The sequence below is a fragment of the Furipterus horrens genome, unplaced genomic scaffold (assembly GCF_987537825.1).
Source record: "Furipterus horrens unplaced genomic scaffold, mFurHor1.1.pri manual_scaffold_1, whole genome shotgun sequence".
Classification (NCBI taxonomy): Eukaryota; Metazoa; Chordata; class Mammalia; order Chiroptera; family Furipteridae; genus Furipterus; species Furipterus horrens.
Window position 1 is genome coordinate 172,538,795 of NW_028327171.1, and position 17,487 is coordinate 172,556,281.

General features: G+C 38.5%; 1 protein-coding gene across 2 annotated transcripts; it reads right to left on the bottom strand.

Moving 5' to 3' along the window:
* Positions 1-1,042: 1,042 nt before the first annotated feature.
* Positions 1,043-16,709, bottom strand: FKBP7 (FKBP prolyl isomerase 7). Of its 2 annotated transcripts, none has more exons than XM_090268108.1 (4): positions 16,144-16,709; positions 14,519-14,670; positions 7,387-7,517; positions 1,043-1,383 (listed from the first exon to the last, which is right to left on the bottom strand). In XM_090268108.1, the coding sequence occupies exons 1-4, from the start codon at positions 16,350-16,352 to the stop codon at positions 1,222-1,224; spliced, it is 654 nt and encodes a 217-aa protein (XP_090124234.1). In that variant the 5' UTR covers positions 16,353-16,709; the 3' UTR covers positions 1,043-1,221. The 2 variants fall into 2 exon arrangements, with proteins under 2 accessions (XP_090124234.1, XP_090124229.1); XM_090268103.1 differs by having other exon boundaries at positions 7,387-7,520; positions 16,144-16,704.
* Between the last annotated feature and the right edge of the window lie 778 nt (positions 16,710-17,487).

Here is a 17,487-nt window from a genome sequence, read left to right on the forward strand (position 1 = left end):
TCTGTTTTTTAAACTATTTAAATGTGATCAGTTTCAAAATAAATCTCCATATTCATTCCACATCATTTGTAATTTTTTAAAACATAAGTTTCAGAGCACTTTGTATGAAGGCAATGGGAGAGAAAGGTTAGAATGAGAAAGAGTTTGTATTTGGTAATTTCCATTTATATCTTCTATTCACTGTATTTTTTTTTAGTCAGGGTGTACAATTCAAATGTAAATATGAGCATACTGGTCTAATAAAGGCCTAGTGACTTTTTTAGGTAAAGAAATGGGGGCAGTTTTCAAACCAAAACATAACACTGAGTTATCAACTTTGTTCACTTCAATTAAGCAAGTTTTCTGAGGAAAGTAAAGAGATGAAAGTTGATGATTCAGTATTTAAGGAGAAGTTCTAAAATTGGGCAGAGGAATGTTGCAATATTGGAAGGAAAGAAGACATAGTCAAGTTTTTGTTTTATAAGTGTCAAACTCTGTGTTATATGACATCCATTAATATGGTAGTTTATGTGTTATCCCTACAATTTTAAATAACAGAATTTCGATGAACAATGAATAATGGTTTGGAAAGAGCAAGTTTCAGAAAATGGAAAAAATTTAGTTTTGAACTCACCTGATTTGAATAGAGCTATTTATTTCCTGATAATACTTTCCTACATATGCAGTGGACAAAAGCTTACATGTTACAATAAATATATGGCCTTTCTTTGGCACCAACAAAAAAAACCTCTTCAGTCCTATGATTTTTATATACTACTATCTACCAGTAATGTGATGAAATGTGTAAACATTGAAATGTTAATTTCTGGGTCCCTAATGAAAATATTTTTATATGAGGCATTTCAACATTTAAAACATTAAAAAATGGTTATTAACATATTTCTGTATGTGGTTAAGGTGAGAGTTGGGAAGAGTTTTATAGATTTTGACATAGATGTCCTCCTGTTTCTTGAAGGGAGAAAATTGCCCACTAGGACACAGAGGGCCATTTCATGGTGCTGCCTCTCATGTTCACAGAATGAAGCAATAGGAAACACAATCATGCCTTTTCTGAATGTTAAATTTGTAAAATAGTCTTACATTTATTCCAAAGTTTCATGTATTGAGGAGATCAAAATATGGTCTCATGGGGAAAAATAGAAAATACAACTTGGAGAAAGTGGCGTCGTCGTATATATAAAGTACAGTAAGTAGCTAAGAAAATTTTGAAATAAAAATATGCTATAGTTCATCATGTTGATACACATTGTATTCCTTGGGAGAAATGAAGCCATCACCATCACGGTCGTTCTTCTTAAAAATATCCTCTAAAACTGCATTCTGATAGGACTTGTCACGTGGCTTCTCATCTTTTTCAAAGTCTCTTTTCAGGTAATGATATATCTAGAGGGCCAAAGTAATATTTCATTAATAAGAAGCTGTCAATACATTTCTAGTAACTTTGAGGAAATGTTCTAATAAAAAAACTCATATAAGCTTGCTTATAATAAGTGACACAAAATTTTCAAAAGGTATTTGAGGGTTTTTTTTTTAACCTTTGAAGCTATTTTCTGAAGAGAAACAAATCTTCAAATCTGCTTCCCCTGAAATACTCAAAGATTAATAGCTGAATTGAATTTTGTTGAAATTGAATGTTTTCCAATAATATACACTGTCCCCATTATCAAAAGAAATTCACAGTCAAGGATTTCCATTAGTGAATAAAATACAAATTGATGCATAATCAATAAAACCCAACCACAGGTTTTGAAATAAAATTTAATTTTCTTAGTTTTTCTATGCTTCTATAACTCTTAAATCTACAAACTACAACAATCTCTCTAATAATAATGCCAAATAAAGAAAAGGTTTTCTGAAGTATTTCCTTTTCTCTATATAGTATGACATTTCTCTAAGCAAACACACATTACAAGCACTGCCTAATACGGCAGTTACTAGTCACAGGCACTTACAATGTGTATCTACATCAAACTGAGATATGCTGCAGTAATGGTAAAATACACGATACATTTTGAAGACAATAAAAATATCTTGGCAATTTTAGGTTTAATGTTGAAATGGTAATATTTTAGATATATTGACTTAAAACATATCATTAAATTAATTTCACCTGGTTTTTTTAAAGATGTGGCTATTAAAGTTAAAATTATATGTGACTCAATTATATTTTCATTGCAAAGCACTAACATATATAATAACTAAAGAAATCAATGCACAATGATTTAGAGATAATGTTCAGTAAGGCTGGGCATTGTAGAGGCAAGAACTAAAGTTGGACCTGAGAGGCTTTTAGCAATCCATATCCCAAACTCAATCCATAGCCATTAGACTTGATTTTAGAATGATCAATGGATCAAAATGAGATATATCAACTGTTCTCAAATAGGACTTGGGTCCTATATGACAAAGATACATTTTTTTCTTCCAAATGAGCCTTAAAATCCTATGTAGGTGTAGAGAATTTTAAATAGTCTCAAATATTCCTCAGTTTCTAACTAAAGAAATATATTTTACTAAGCAATATCGTTGACTCAAAATGTACTGTGAAGAGGTACAAAAAGGCAGTGAATGTTTAAGAGCATGCCTTTAATTTTGCGGGCAATGGGTTCCACACTATTTCCACTTTGTAATTTTATAAAAATGCTGTATTCCCCTACTCCCCTACCTTACTTATACTGAAGAAATATTATAACTGACTAAATCTTTTTGATGATGAAGGAAAGTAGGTTCAGTTCATGTTTGATCAGACTTTGCCGTGTACTTGCTATGTGGTCTTGGACAAATAATTTAACCTCTCTGAACCTCAGTTTTGTCATCTATAAAAGAAAGAAAATAGAATCTATACAGTAGGACTGATGTGAAGATTAGAATCATGTTTACAAATGTAAGTAAAAGATAGCTATTGTTATGAAAACCAATCAAATGAAAATCTTATCTATCTAGTGATGATGCAGCTAATTAATATCTGATACCTGAAAAACATACGGGCAAAATGTAGTTGAGCAGGTCTCTGTTTTGGACTCTCTCTATTTTTATTTTCCAGAAAAGAACTGAAGATTCCCTAAAGTCTACTGAGGAGCATTCATACTGCAGAACATGCCTGTTGGTGTGTAAGTGATATTGAATGGTCTGTGTACACAGGCTGAGCTCTTGAGGACTAATGGATTCACCTGCAGCTGCTGTTCATTCTCTAAAGGATGATAGGGCGTTAATAGAAACTTTGTATTGGGAACAGTTTGCCATCCCTCTAATTGCTGCTCTTAAGGAAAAGGGGATGTTCCCTTTCTCTTATCCCTCTTCTGTCATTGAACAACCAAAGAGCTTCAGAGACAGTCCTTACTAATAACTTGGAGAAAGAGGTGGAAGTAGGGTGGGGAAAAGATTGGAGAGGGAGAGAAAAAGAAACAGAAAAGGGTCTAACTTTTACCACTTGAATCAATGACCCAGTTGCCTTTTAATACTTAAATTATAAGAATTATGCATCTTAAACTGCCTCCAAATGAAAGGGGAGACAACTAGGTTCCTCAGTGTAAGGAAAAAGAATAGCCAGTGGAAAAATGGATCAAAGACTTAAATGTAAGCCGTGATACCATAAAAGTCCTAGAGGAAAAAATAGGCAGGAAAATTTCAGATATCCCACGTAGCAACATTTTCACTGATATATCTCCTAAGGCAAGGGAAATAAAGGAAAGAATAAACAAATGGGACTACATCAAACTAAAAAGTTTCTGCTCAGCTAAAGAAAACATCAGCAAGATGAAAAGGAAACCAACCATATGGGAAAATATATTCGCCAATGACATCTCAGACAAGGGATTGATCTCCAAAATATATAAAGAACTCATACGACTCAACACCAAGAAGACAGACAACCCAATTAAAAAATGGGCAAAGGACCTGAACAAACACTTCTCCAAAGAAGACATACAGAGGGCCCATAGACATATGAAAATATGCTCAACATCACTAGCCATCAGAGAGATGCAAATAAAAACCACAATGAGATACCACCTCACACCAGTCAGAATGGCCATAATCAACAAATCAACAAACAACTTGTGCTGGAGAGGATGCGGAGAAACGGGAACCCTGGTGCATTGCTGGTGGGAATGCAGACTGGTGCAGCCACTATGGAAAACAGTTTGGAATTTCCTCAAAAAACTAAAAATGGAACTGCCTTTTGAACCAGCAATTCCATTACTGGGATTATATCCGAAAAATCCTGAAACACCAATTCAAAAGAACCTATGCACTCCAATGTTCATAGCAGCACTATTTACAATAGCCAAGTGCTGGAAACAACCTAAATGCCCATCTGTAGATGAGTGGATCAAAAAACTGTGGTACATTTACACAATGGAGTTCTATGTAGCAGAAAGAAAGAAGGAACTTCTACCATTTGCAACAACATGGATGGAACTAGAGAGAATTATGCTTAGCGAAAAAAGCCAGGCAACGAAAGAAAAATACGTTATGCTGTCACCTATTACAGGAAACTAATGAACAACACAAACAAATGAGCAAAATTGAACCAGAGGTATGTAAACAAGGAGTAGACTAACAGTAACAAGGGGGGAGGGGGGAGGGAGAAAAGGGGGTAAGAAGGGGAAGTGTAAAATCAAAGAACATGTATAAATGACCCACAGACATGGGCAACTGAGTGGGGACTGAATGTGGGGGAAGGGAGGGGCAGGATACAGGGAAGCAAGAGGGGAAAAAAAAGAGAGACAACTGTAATGGAAAAACAAACAAAAAAATTTTTTTTAGTGGGGGAAAATGAAAATATGAAGAATGGAAATGCCAGTTCAGTGAATATTAGGACAAAGATTTTCCTTCACGTTGTATATTTTTCTCCCTATTTGATCTCTCCAGAGTTTGGCATTCTAAACAAGTAAGTAATGACTTAAGTTTCTTTGCATAGACCTAATAAGACCAGTTGTTAATAGAGGTTCCTTATTCTGAACAAGCCTTTGACTGGAATGTCAAGCCTAAAGGAGACATGCTTGGGCTCATGTTGTTACCAAAAAGCCCTAAGGAACTGGGAATGACTTTCAAAGGTAATAAAAGCCCGCGAAATAAAAGGCCTGCTGCCATGGTTGGTTGTGCGGTCCACAGCAATCTCTCCAGGGAAGGAACGAAGGTTGTTTTCCTGAAAGATGGCTAGAAGGGACCTTAAGGCACAATGGAAAACCAGAAAGACTTGGAAAGGACAGGTGTGTACAGGCAAGGATGAATGCCAGGTATGTGGCCCAGCTTCTGTGCACTGAAGAGCAGACTGAGGGCCACCCTAAATGTTCCTTGGGTAAGTTCCAGCAAAACAGAACTAAAGATCATAAGTGATCATTTGCTGCTCTTGTTATGCTTATGCAAATGAACAGGATAAATTAAAAATGGACTTAATGTAGTCCCTTTAAAGACAAGGAGAGTAATCTTAGGGAGAAAAATCAGTATTCAAGGAAAATCACAATGATCAGTGGCAGACTGTAAAGTAGGGCAGCTAACCGTCTTAAAAGTTTCTTCTCATTTAAAAAATGGTTTCACTTGAAAATTAAACCATATCTGTGATATCACCAAAGAGATTCAAGTTGCAGGCAAGTAGAATGTCAAGTGCCTTGCAACTGTATGTCTTCCCAATAAGACAGTCTTACAGATTTAGAGACTTTTTTGTTGGTTATGTTACATAAATTAACATGTGTTTTCTGTTTTCAAAGGGCATAAGCCTATGACCGCATTACCTGAGTGATTGTCTGTACGCATAAGCCTCACTTAATCCTCTCTGCAGCGCTGCCTCCGGAGACTCAACAGTTTGGCTGAACTAAATGGCTGAGTTGGTGAAGAATGGGGTGGTCTGTGGGCTTCACTTTAAAACTGAATTCTCTTTTCTATCCTAATGGCTTGGACAGAAAGGGCCCAGAGGTCTGAGAGGGGGGAAACATAAACTATTTCCCTCAGCCCAAACTAAATAAAATGGGCAAAAGGGTTTTGGACAGGAGAGATGTGCCTAGCACACCTTCCTCCAAAGAAGCCCTTTTTTTTTTTTTTTTTTTTTTTTTTTTTTTCTCCTAATGTGGAACATTGAAAAATTAATCCCTGCCTTTTGCCACCTAGTAGTTATGGATTGAATGATGCTTTTTAACCCTTTTTGCCAAATCTGTTGCCCCCAGAACACAACAAGGATGCCAGCCTGCTAAACCAAGCACGCCGTTGTCCGGAGACAGCCAACTGACCTGGAGTCTGCATGATCCTTCCCCATGTGGGAAGGCCACCCTCCCCTCCACACCCCCACTCTTATTAGGGATTTCTGGACCCAAGGGTAGGTAGGACGACGACCATGTCCAGCTTGAAGCAGCTAGAGGAGCTTGAGACCTTCGCCCATTGTCCTTTACAAGATTACAAAGGGTCTTAATATCTGAGAGGGACGGATAGTTATTTTTTACGAACCATGGGTATGGACTTGGGGGGGGATGCTGGGGGAGGGAGATACTGGGTGGAGGGGAGTAAAGGGGAAAAAATTGGAACTACTGTAACAGCATAATCAATAAAATATATTTAAAAAAAAAAAAAAAAAAAAAGAATAGCCAGTGGAACTAAGTAAGGCATCAGACTTCAACATTACCCATGAAAGAGGCAGGGAGGATTGATTCATGGTTGAGAGCACAGTGGCGGAGCCAGATTGCTGGCTTTGCAATCTGGTTTTGCCACATAGAGCTGTGTGACTTTAAACCATTTGGTTAACCTGTCTGGGTGTCATTTGCTCCTTCTATAAAATGGAGATAATGACAATAGTGTCTTCCTCATAAATTGTCAAGAAGGTTAAATTAGGTCACACACTACTGGATTTATAATTATACTCGATACTGAGAAAGTGTGAAAGAAATTATTACTCCAAGATCTTTATTAATCCCTCAATTCATATATAAGACTAAGTGAGATCAGCTAGGTAGCTGAACTCCTGGATCCTCTTTACTAACTTTCCAGTTTACAGAATTCAAATTCTTGCTAGCTTTTTTTATAACCTCATGTAATCTTCACAGTCCTATGAGGTGGGAATTATTTGCTCTGTTAGAAATTTCTATTATACATTGCTCCTTGAACGAGGTCTGCTCCTATAGTCTAGATGCTGGAAATGCCCCCTAGACATTAATTTGGTATGTTAATGACCCTCTTGTAAGAAGAGAAGAAATTGAACAGAATGACTCAGTTACAAGTTTGGTATTGAAAAAGTACATTTTCTTCTTAAAACTTAGCTTTTTTTGTAACCAGCTCTATTAAAAGCTAAGTAATTGGCCCACACTAGGTAGAAGTAAAAAAATACTAGTTGTAACAAAAGTGTATTTAACCTGTGATAAAAAATTAGATTGTACACATGAAATCTGTTTGAATTACCTCAGTTTTAGAGAGTTGCTTGTCATTGTCTGTGTCTATCTGTTTAAATGTTTCAACGCTTCGTGGTCCTTTGGTCACAGCATAAAGTTCAATCTCAAAAATTAATGTTGCATCAGGTGGAATCTTGCCTTCTGCTAAAAGCATAAATTTTAACAGTTTTAACTTATATGAAGATAATGTTCAAATATCTATTCACAAATAGCCATTATAGCATTGTAACTATATTATTTTGTATTTATAAAAATTGCATTCTAAATCTTTTTCACATGTTTTCAAACCAAATCAGTTTTAAGGACTTAGGGGGCCATTATTTCCTAATTAAACTAAAATAAATATAAATTGTATCATTTTTATTAATACACCCCATCATTGTAGAGGAGAGAGTTGGTGCAAAAAAGAAATGCCTGGGCAGAAAAGTCTCAAAGCATAGATCAGTAATATTGTAGAAAGTGATTTTGTATAGTTATTTGGGAACATAAATAAAACATATATATCAATATATTTATCTTTCAAATTTTTTTTTATCCTCATGGAATTTTTTCATTGCCTTTTAGAGAGAGAGAAAGGGAGGGAGGGAAGGAGAGACAGAAAGACAGAGAGAGGGAGAGGAAAACATCAATTGGTTCCCTTCTTGTACATGCTCCAACTGGGATTGGGGTTCGAACCCTTAACCTGGATTTGTGCACTGACCAGGGAATGGAACCCACAACCTTTCTGTCTGTGGGATGATGCTCCTACCCACTGAGCCACACTGGCCAGGGCTGTCTTTCAAATTCTCTATAGATACTAAAAAATAAGTGCAATGAGAGAATAAACCAGTAACAATTTTATAAAATGTCTAAACACAACAAAACATTTTAAGTATTAAGTTGAATAGTTTTCCTTAATAAAGTTAATTTATTACTGATGCCACAGATGATTTTAGCAAGCTATTGGCTACTTCAGATGATCATTTCATAGAAATAACCTGTAGAAATAACTTGCTAAGAGGCAGTGGGTGACTTGTGTCACTGGTATATTCCTAGTCTCTCAGAGCGCCTGATTCTAGTCACTCAACTTAGAACTCTGCTGGTATCTCCTCAGGTCTCTTGTGCTGGAGGGTCTTCGATGGCCTCCTTCACAAGCAGGGAGCTGGCTGCTGGCCTCTGGCTTCATGTCTAGCCTGGATTTCCTTTCACAGAGTCAGGAGTTTAAACTACAAGGCCCAAGTCCTAGCCTTGAAAGTTGCACAATGTCACATCACTGTACAAGTCTATTTTTTTAAAAGAAAAATATTTTATTTTTTAGAGAGAGGGTAAGGGAGGGAGAAAGAGAGGAACAGAAATATTGATCAGTTGCTTCTCACACATGCCCCAACTGGGGACTGGACCCACAACCTAGTCATGTTTGATTTCCTGACCAGGAATTGAACCAGTGACCTTTTGCTCTGTGAGACGAGGCTTGATCAACTGAGCCGTGCTGGTCAGGGTAAGCATTTTTTTTTTTTAATTGACTTTTACAGAGAGTAAGGAATGGGGAAGGGGAAGGGGGAGAGAGGGAGGGGGAAAGAGAGAGAGATTTGTTATTCCTCTTATTGTTGTGTTCATTGGTTGATTCTTCTTTGTACCCTGATTGGGGATCAAACCTGCAGCCTTTGTGTATCAGGGTGATGCTCTAACTAACTGAGCTACCTGGCCAGGGCAGCAAGTCTTGAGGCCAGTCCATATTCAAGTGGTGGGGAAATGGAATCCCCGCCTTGATGGCTGGATTGACATAGTCACATTGCAAAAGGGCACAGACACAGGAATCAAAAGATTCATGAGAGGCCATTTTTGATATATGATTGACTGTATCTCTTCTAGGTCCCTTCACTAACTCTTCCCACCTCAGCAACACAGTTCCTTTGACCTTGATAACCAATAGAGGCTCAGATCCTGTAAGAAGTCTTTCTGTGAAATCCCTACCAGCCCATACCCACTTTTATTCATTTATCAATTAATTTACTCAACCAGCACACAGTTATTAAAACAACCACCATCCTATGCTGGGCACTAAGCACCTAATATGATGAGTAAGACCCAGTTTCTGCCCTCAAAGAATTTCTAGTCTAAAAGAGGAGACAGGGAATAGAAAAAGAATTCAAATTTCTTAAGAAAAAATATTACATGTTAAAGTTTCTGAAGAATTCTACTGTAAACATAGTAAATATTGCCAATTAGGTTTTTTCTTGCAAAAAATATAGTATAAAGAGGAGAAAAATGTGTATTTGCTATAGAATTACTTGTATTTAGAGAAGCAGATCAAAGACATAGGAGTTAATGTAAAAAATCTATACATACCACATATACTGTTAATTAAAGTACTAACAAGTCACATGCATTTCAAGACATGCAGGGGTGCTCTGTGACATGAGGCTAGGACATTGTGCAGAAGAAAGACTTCTTCAACTATTACCTAAAACAAAGTTAGAACTAATGTTAGCTCTTAGTAACACGTCATTTTAAAAAGCTAATTTGATCGAGAAGTTTTGTTAAGCGCTTACTTATGGTCTACACTGCAACTTTTCAAATAATCTAATACTAGCTATTGTATTTACAGGTAAACTAGCAGTTAATTGCATTCTAAAAAACACACTTTGTTTGGGCCTCAGTTTCCTTATGTGTAAGATGAAAGCGTTGGTGGTGTTACTAGTGAGATTCATTATTTTATGTCTCTTGGAGTCACAAAATTGAATATGAACCAAGTTCAAGTCAAATGTCTACATCACTGCAGCAAGGATTTGGTTTATTAATAGTTTAGGTAGCTTGCATAGGCATTCATATCCAAGCATAAATTAGTTTACAAAAATGATAAATTAAGTAGTCTTTTGCCTTAAGGTAATGGGATCCAGGATGATCACCTACTAATGAGGGATGTGGGCATTCTAGGTTGATAGGGGAGAGGGAGCAGTGGTGGTAGGCAGAACGTGGAGGCATCTCATGATCCAACACAAGAAAGAGAAACTCTGAAAATGATTTGATTCAAGAGACTGAAAGGCAAACTGCCTGTTATCATCTCACCTAGAATTGGCTCAATTTATCATATTTTTAGGACAAGTATTACATTCAATTTAATTTATTCTCAATTTGTTATCTCTCTCTTAACTTCCTCTACAACTAAAAATAGGATATACAAATTATTGTTCAGTGGGAGCTATTTTGTTGGGACCAAGTGATTGGTAAAAAGCATTGAAAATGAAGCTGTAGTTATCTGGAACTCTCTCTTGAGGAGTTTTAAGCCTGATTGGGTCTGACTTGCACCCCTAGCCTCCCTCTAACCCAGTTTGGAGCAGTGATCCCTTGCTCTTTCTGGGAACAAGAGGTGAGGGAATCACTACTCTTAATGAGTCTTTTGCTACCAAAAAGACCATAATGAATGTTCTTTTACATGTACCTTTGTGCACATTCCTGGAAATGGAACTACTGAGTCAGAGGACATGTACATTTTAAATTTTTATTGAAATTGCTAAAGTTCAAATGATTTACATTTCCAGCAGTAATGCATAAGCCTACTGATTTTCCATACCTTTGCCAACTTCTACATCTTTGAAGATTAGCAAAGATATAAAATGGTGTCTCACACTTCTGGCTAAGCGTAGACAGACATGCTGTGTCTCCCTCCACAACTAAGAAGGAATACAACTACCTCAAAACTAGAAACAACCAGAAGTTCCAGAAAATCAAACTGCATGGAAGTCTAGCAAACAACGATATAAAGAAGAAATACTCATCCAGACAGGTAGGAGGGGCGGAGCCATGGCAGAGAGGACGCGTTGTGGTGGCGGCAGCAGCAGGGGCAGGCCGGCAGAAAAGCAAAGTCATACATTTTAAAAAGTCAGGAGGGACACCTGGGAAGCTTTCCCAGCTCCTCACTGGACCTCGAAGCTCACGGCCCCAGCACTGGGGAAAATCAAGCCTCATTGCTTCTGACTGTGCAGACCAGTGGGGGTTGGGGTGGAGGCAGAAACTGCCGGTCTCAGCAGAGTACACTTGTTTAAAGGGCCCCCACACTCCTAGAATGTCTGCAAACCCACCCACTCTGGGAATGATAGCCAGGACAGCAGCTAGAGGGACGCCAGTCCGGTACAGAAGTGGGAGAGGTGCCTGGAAAAGGGGTGAATGCTGGGCAGGCGGCCATGTTCCCTCTCGCACCCCTCCCCCACATACAGCACCAAAACGTGATGAAACAGGTCGCTCTGTATTGACAATCCCTAAGGCTCTGTCCCTTCCAACATAACAGGAGCGACAGCTCTACCTGGGACGCAGAGGCAAACAAACACAGGAGCCTGTCAAGATGAGGAGACAGAGAAGTATAGCCCAAAAGGGGGAACGGATCAAGGTTCCAGTGGGAGAACTAAGCGACAAGGAGACAGCCAACCTAACAGATGAGGGGATAGACAACCTAACAGATGCAGAATTCAAAACACTGGTGATAAAGATGCTCACAGGCTTGACATATATGCTTGAGTATGGCAAATGCATTAAGAGAAGTGAAGGCTATGCTAAGTGAAACAAAGGAAAATCCACAGAAAACCAATGGTGAAGGGAAGAAAACTGGGGTTCAAATCAATGATTTGGAATATAAGGAAGAAAAAAACAGTCAACTACTTCAGAATGAGGATGCAAGAATTGAAAAAAAATGAGGAAAAGTTCACAAATTTTGAGAAGGACATGGACATACAGGTCTGGGAAGCATGGAGGGTCCCGGGCAGGCTGGACCCAGAGGGGACCACACCAGGATGTGTCATGATTGAGATGCCAAAGGTGAAAGATAAAGACAGAGTCCTGGAGGAAGCAAGAGAGAGGTGGAGAGTTGCCTACCGGGGGTGCCTGTAGGACTATCAGCTGATTTCTCAGAAGACACTTTGCAGGCAGGAAGGGACTGGCAAGCAGTAGTCAATGTGATGAAAAGCAACCTACAACCAAGATTATTCTATCCAGCAAAGCTATCATTTGGAATGGAAAGGCAGATGAAGTGCTTCCCAGAGAAGGTGAAGCTAAAGGAATTCATCATCACCAAGCCATTATTATATGAAATGTCAAAGAGACTTATTTAAGAAAAAGAAGATCAAAACTATGAACACTAAAATGACAACAAACTCACAACTATCAACAACTGAATCTAAAAAATGAAAACAAAATCCAACTAAGCAAACCAGAACTGGAACAGATTCATAGGTGTGGGGATCATTTGGAGGGTTATCAGCTGGGAGGGGAGGCGGGGGAGAAATGGGGAAAATTGTGCAGGGACTAAGAAACATAATTGGCTGGTACAAAATCGACAGGGGGAAGTTAAGAATAATATAGGAAAGGGTGAAGCCAAAAAATTTATAAGCATGACCCATGGACATGAACTAAGGGGGGGTGGGATTGCTGGAGAGAAGGGGGGTACTGGGCAACGGGGATCAAAGGGGAAAAAAAACGGAACTGCTGTAACAACATAATGAGTAAAATATACTTTAAAAGTAAAAATAATTAAAATTTAAAAAAATGGTGTCTCACTTTTGTTATCATTTCCCTTTCTTATGAATAAAATTAAGTATTCTCATAAATTTAAAGGTCATTTGTATTTTTGTTGTTGTTAGTGGGGCACTTGGTTTTCAACTTGCATATTTCTAAGGATAGGTCGTTTTGTTATTTGTTATTAGGAGTCTTCATATGTATTGCCAACATTTTCCCTATTTAACTGCTTTATCTAAGTTTTCAGATCTCACTGTAAGATTTTAAAAATAGGTATGATATTAAAAGAAGCAGTTCAGTTCTTCCATATTTCAAGGCTTCGCCTAAATTTTGGTTATAGTAACTGACAGCTGTTTCAGGCATTCTTTTTACTATGTTCCAGCACTATCCTTTTACTCTAAAATTCTATTTCCAGTTTTCTGAGTTTATGAACTTGACTTTAGTATTGCTTACCAAAGGCAGATGCTATACATTTGTTTAAAACAAATAAATATTATGCTAAAAATAAAAATCTCAAAGGCAGATCTTATAGAATATAGATAATCATTATGAGTGCTGCTACTAGGTGGGAGGAAGAACTCTGGCCAGAGAGCTATATTCCAACATTGTCTTTTTAAAAAATTTTTATTTACTGTTTTTTGTATTATAGTTGTCTCACTTTTTCCCCTGTTGCTCCACCCCAGCCCACCCACCCCTTCTCCCATAGTCAATCCCCACCCCATTGTCCATGTCCATGGGTCATTCATACTAGTTCCTTGACTAGACCCTTTCCCTTCTTTCCCCCTCCCGCCTGGTCACTGTCACTCTGCTCATTGTTTACTTGCCTCTGGTTCTATTTGCTTGTTTGTTTGTGTTGTTCATTAGTGTCCTGTGTTAGGTGATATCATATGGTATTTGTCTTTCTCTGCCTGGCTTATTTCACTAAGCATAATACTCTCCAGTTCCATCCATCTTTTTTTTTTTTCAGTATGTGAAAACAGGGGGCTGGGCTGGACTGGATTAGATACAGCTAAAGTTTATTGTACCCTATAGTTCTGTAATCATTTCCTCTAAGATTTTTTACTTTATTTTAAGTTCTTTTAGAGACTGAAAGTTTTTTATTTGGGAGAAAATTTATCAGTATAACCATTTTAAGTGTACAGTGTTAAGTATATTCACATTGTTGTGCAACTAATCTCCAGAACTATTTCATCTTGCAAAACTGAAACTCTATACCCATTAAATAACAATTCCCTATTCCATTCTCTCCCCATGCTCTGGTAACCACTCTTCTCTTTCAGTCTCAATGAATTTGGCTATCCTAGATACCTAATTAAGTGGAATCAGATATTATTTGTTTCTGTGATTAAATTATTTCACTTAGCATAATATAATAAAAGTTCATCCATGTTATAGCACGTGTCAGGATTTCCTTTCTTTTTAAGGCTGAATAATATCCCATTATATGTAAATATCACATTTTGTTTCTTTATTCATCTCTCAATTAACACTTGTGCTATTTCTACTTTTTTGGCTTTTGTGAATAGTGCTGCTGTGATCATGGGTGTACAAATATCTCTTTGAGACCCTGTTTTGAATTCTTTTAGATATATATCTGGAAGTCTATGATTTATTTTTAAATATGGCATAGAGATATAAATATTAAAACACCTTACCATGACCTTCCTTTCCATATGCAAGTGAAGGGGGTATTATTACTTTTCGCTTCTCTCCAGGGCACATATCCATCATAGCAATGTCTAGGCCTTTTATCACTTGCCCAACACCAAGAACAAACCATTTGGGGTGGCCTTCATTTTGTGTCCGGCTATAATAAAGAGCAACACTTAGGTAAGCTGATTGTAAGGAAAATGAAATCAAACTTTAAAATACAGCTGGTAGGCCTGGCTGCTGTGCCTCAGTGGATTTAGCATCGGCCTGCGAGCCAAGTGTCGCTGGTTCGGTTCCCAGTCAGGGCACATTACTAGGTTGCACGTCAGGTCCCCAGTTGGGGGCGCGAGTGAGAGGCAACCACACAGTGATGCTTCTCTCCCTCTCTTTCTCCTTTCCCCTCTCTCTAAAAATAAAATAAATAAACAAACAAATAAATAAGTTATTAAAAACATAAAGTAAAATACAGCTGGTCACTTAATTATATTAAAATCAGAGATAAACAAATAAATTATTTAAAAAAAAATAAAATAAAATACAGCTGGTCATTTAATTATATTAAAATCAGAGTCCTCTCTAACCCTATCTTTCCCCCTATGAGCACTCATTCTAAACTCCCTGGTGGGGTGTTTGGCTCAAACTTACCTCATAAGAGCCAAAACTAAGTATAATTTGTCCAAAGCTAGTAATTAGGAATCATTTCTCTTTCTGTTTTTTTTTTTTTTTTTTTTTTGGTCAACTTTATAAAAATGATTTCATTAACTTTTTAACGGGTCTCCTGCCCCTACCTAGCTGCATGACTTGTCCAAATACTACATTTAACCATTCTGAATTTCTTCTAAAAATTGATGGTGCAGGTTTAGCCTCAAAAAGTTATTTGAAAGCTATTTAAAATTTGTACAATTTCTTCCCATTAAATTTCTCTATTTTCCTCTAAATGGAAAGAACTCACTTTCCCCAATCCTATCTTTATAGGGTAATAGCACAAATGAAGGGAAGGCATTTTTCCTCTGTAAAACAAACCATTGATTAAATCAGAGCAGGCAGTTGTGGGATAAGTGTTCCAGTGGGAGGTCACAGGGCCCAGAAGTCACCAGGGAAAGTCATTGTGTTCTTGATACAGTTGGAAAGTGGCCCCCAACCTGTAAATATGATGCTTCTGAAGGCCAGATAAAATCCCCTAAACTATCTTCCCTGCTGTAAAGAGACACCAACTCTATGTAACCTTCTGTTAAGAGACTCCAACCATGGCAAAGGAAGAGTGGTAACATCCTTAAACACAGTACCTTGACTTACTTCTATAGGGTAGTGGTGGTGTTTGCAATTGGGTGTGTGTGTGATATGGTGTATTTTTGATAATTTCTTGGATCAGCATCTTTAATAATTTAGAAAGTAATATTCACCTTAATAGGGAAGTACTGTACCTAATCTGATTTTCCCTCTAGGAACATTAGGCTCAACTCTTTTTTTTTTTTTTCCTCTTACAAGGGAGGGCCTCATCTAGGCTCAACTCTTAATGTTAAAAAACAAGAACGAACCAACCAACCAATTAAGAAAGCTTCTGCTTGCTGGAGGGAGGCTAGATTTCGCGCATCAGCTGGATGCCAGAGCTGTTCGCTGCATTTCCTACCTGCAGTAGAATTTCGAGCCGTCCTTAGCCAAGTAACCGTCGTAATGAGCATTTAGCAGGTCTCCCTTCTTGCTTGTCTTAGAACAGTTTTCTGGACGATGCAAAACTTCTATTTTCACTTCATCAGCGAGCTCCTCTTTCTTTTGTCCCTGAGCAATAAAAGGGCCCCATATGGAAAAGAAAACGATTAATCTGAGTAAGAAATGCATGATTCCTGGAGTGGGCCCCAAATGACCACCGCGTTCCCTCCCGCGTGTCACTCACACGCTGTGCCTGCCCCTGCAGCTGAATGCCGACGCGTGGCAGGCATTATATTACGTCACAAAAGGCCGGGGGTGAGGCGGCGCACGGCCCCGCCTCTTCCTGCATGGCACCCTGCTCCGCTTTGGAATTTGGCCAGTCTAGGGCGGGCCCTGTCTCTCTGGTACCCGGAGCTTTGGTTGGTTATCATCAGTCGCTACGGCAACACTCCTCGCTTGCTCCGCTTCTCCTCACTGAGTCCGCTTATTTTACAGCCGGTTTCCTGAGGGTTCAGCAGTAACGCTCGCATTTCCTAAAATGAAACTGACAAAAGACAAAATGAAACAGCCTAGGATGGGGTGCCTCACAGAATATTGTTGTCATCTCTGGGCTTAAAAGGCTTCTCTTCAGACCCCTAGAGAACTAGCGGGCATCAGGGAAGGTATTCGGGGGTGTCCTTGAAACGCCTTCTCGTGGTCAGAGTCCTGCATTAAGAAGTTCCAGGCGAAGCCACACGCAACCTGAACAGCGCCTGGTCGCGCGTAAACAGAGGTGCGCGGCTCCTCACAGACAGCTTCTCACCAGGGAGCGACTCCAGCGACTCTGAACCACTGCCGGTTTGCATTGATTTCTCCCACCACTGGGGGCCGCCCTTGCTTTAAGGGCCTATAGATGTGCAAGGGTAGAGAGGTAGGGGAAAGCCCCTGACACTCGTTTTTTCTTACCACCTCTGCCAAATAGGTAATTATCCACATTACACGAGGAGAAAACGAAGTACAGTAGTCTCCCCTTATCTTCGTACCCCACTTCCTGCGGGGGATGTTCCAAGGCCCCCGATGGATGCCTAAAAGCAGGCTAGGACTGAACCCTATATATAATATTTTTTCCAGTAATACACACCTATGATAAAGCTTAATTAATAAATTAGATAGATGAACAACAATAATAAAACAACAAAACAATAGGCTATAATAAAAGTTATGTGAATGTGATCTCTCTCTCAATCTTATTGCACTGTAACGCAGCATAAATGTGCTGGGACAAAGGGATGATTCATGTTTTGGCGGGAGGGAGCAGGACTGCGGGAGATTTCACCAGGCTACT

Bases quoted from the DNA above. Each gene is read 5' to 3' on its own strand.
- FKBP7 (XM_090268103.1), bottom strand. From the start codon at position 16,352: ATGCATTTCTTACTCAGATTAATCGTTTTCTTTTCCATATGGGGCCCT. The intron at 7,521-14,518 runs GTAAGGTGTTTT...TTATGCTTTTAG, and splicing joins ATATGGAAAGGAAGGTCATG to CAGAAGGCAAGATTCCACCT. The intron at 1,384-7,386 runs GTAATTCAAACA...TTGGCCCTCTAG, and splicing joins AGCAACTCTCTAAAACTGAG to ATATATCATTACCTGAAAAG.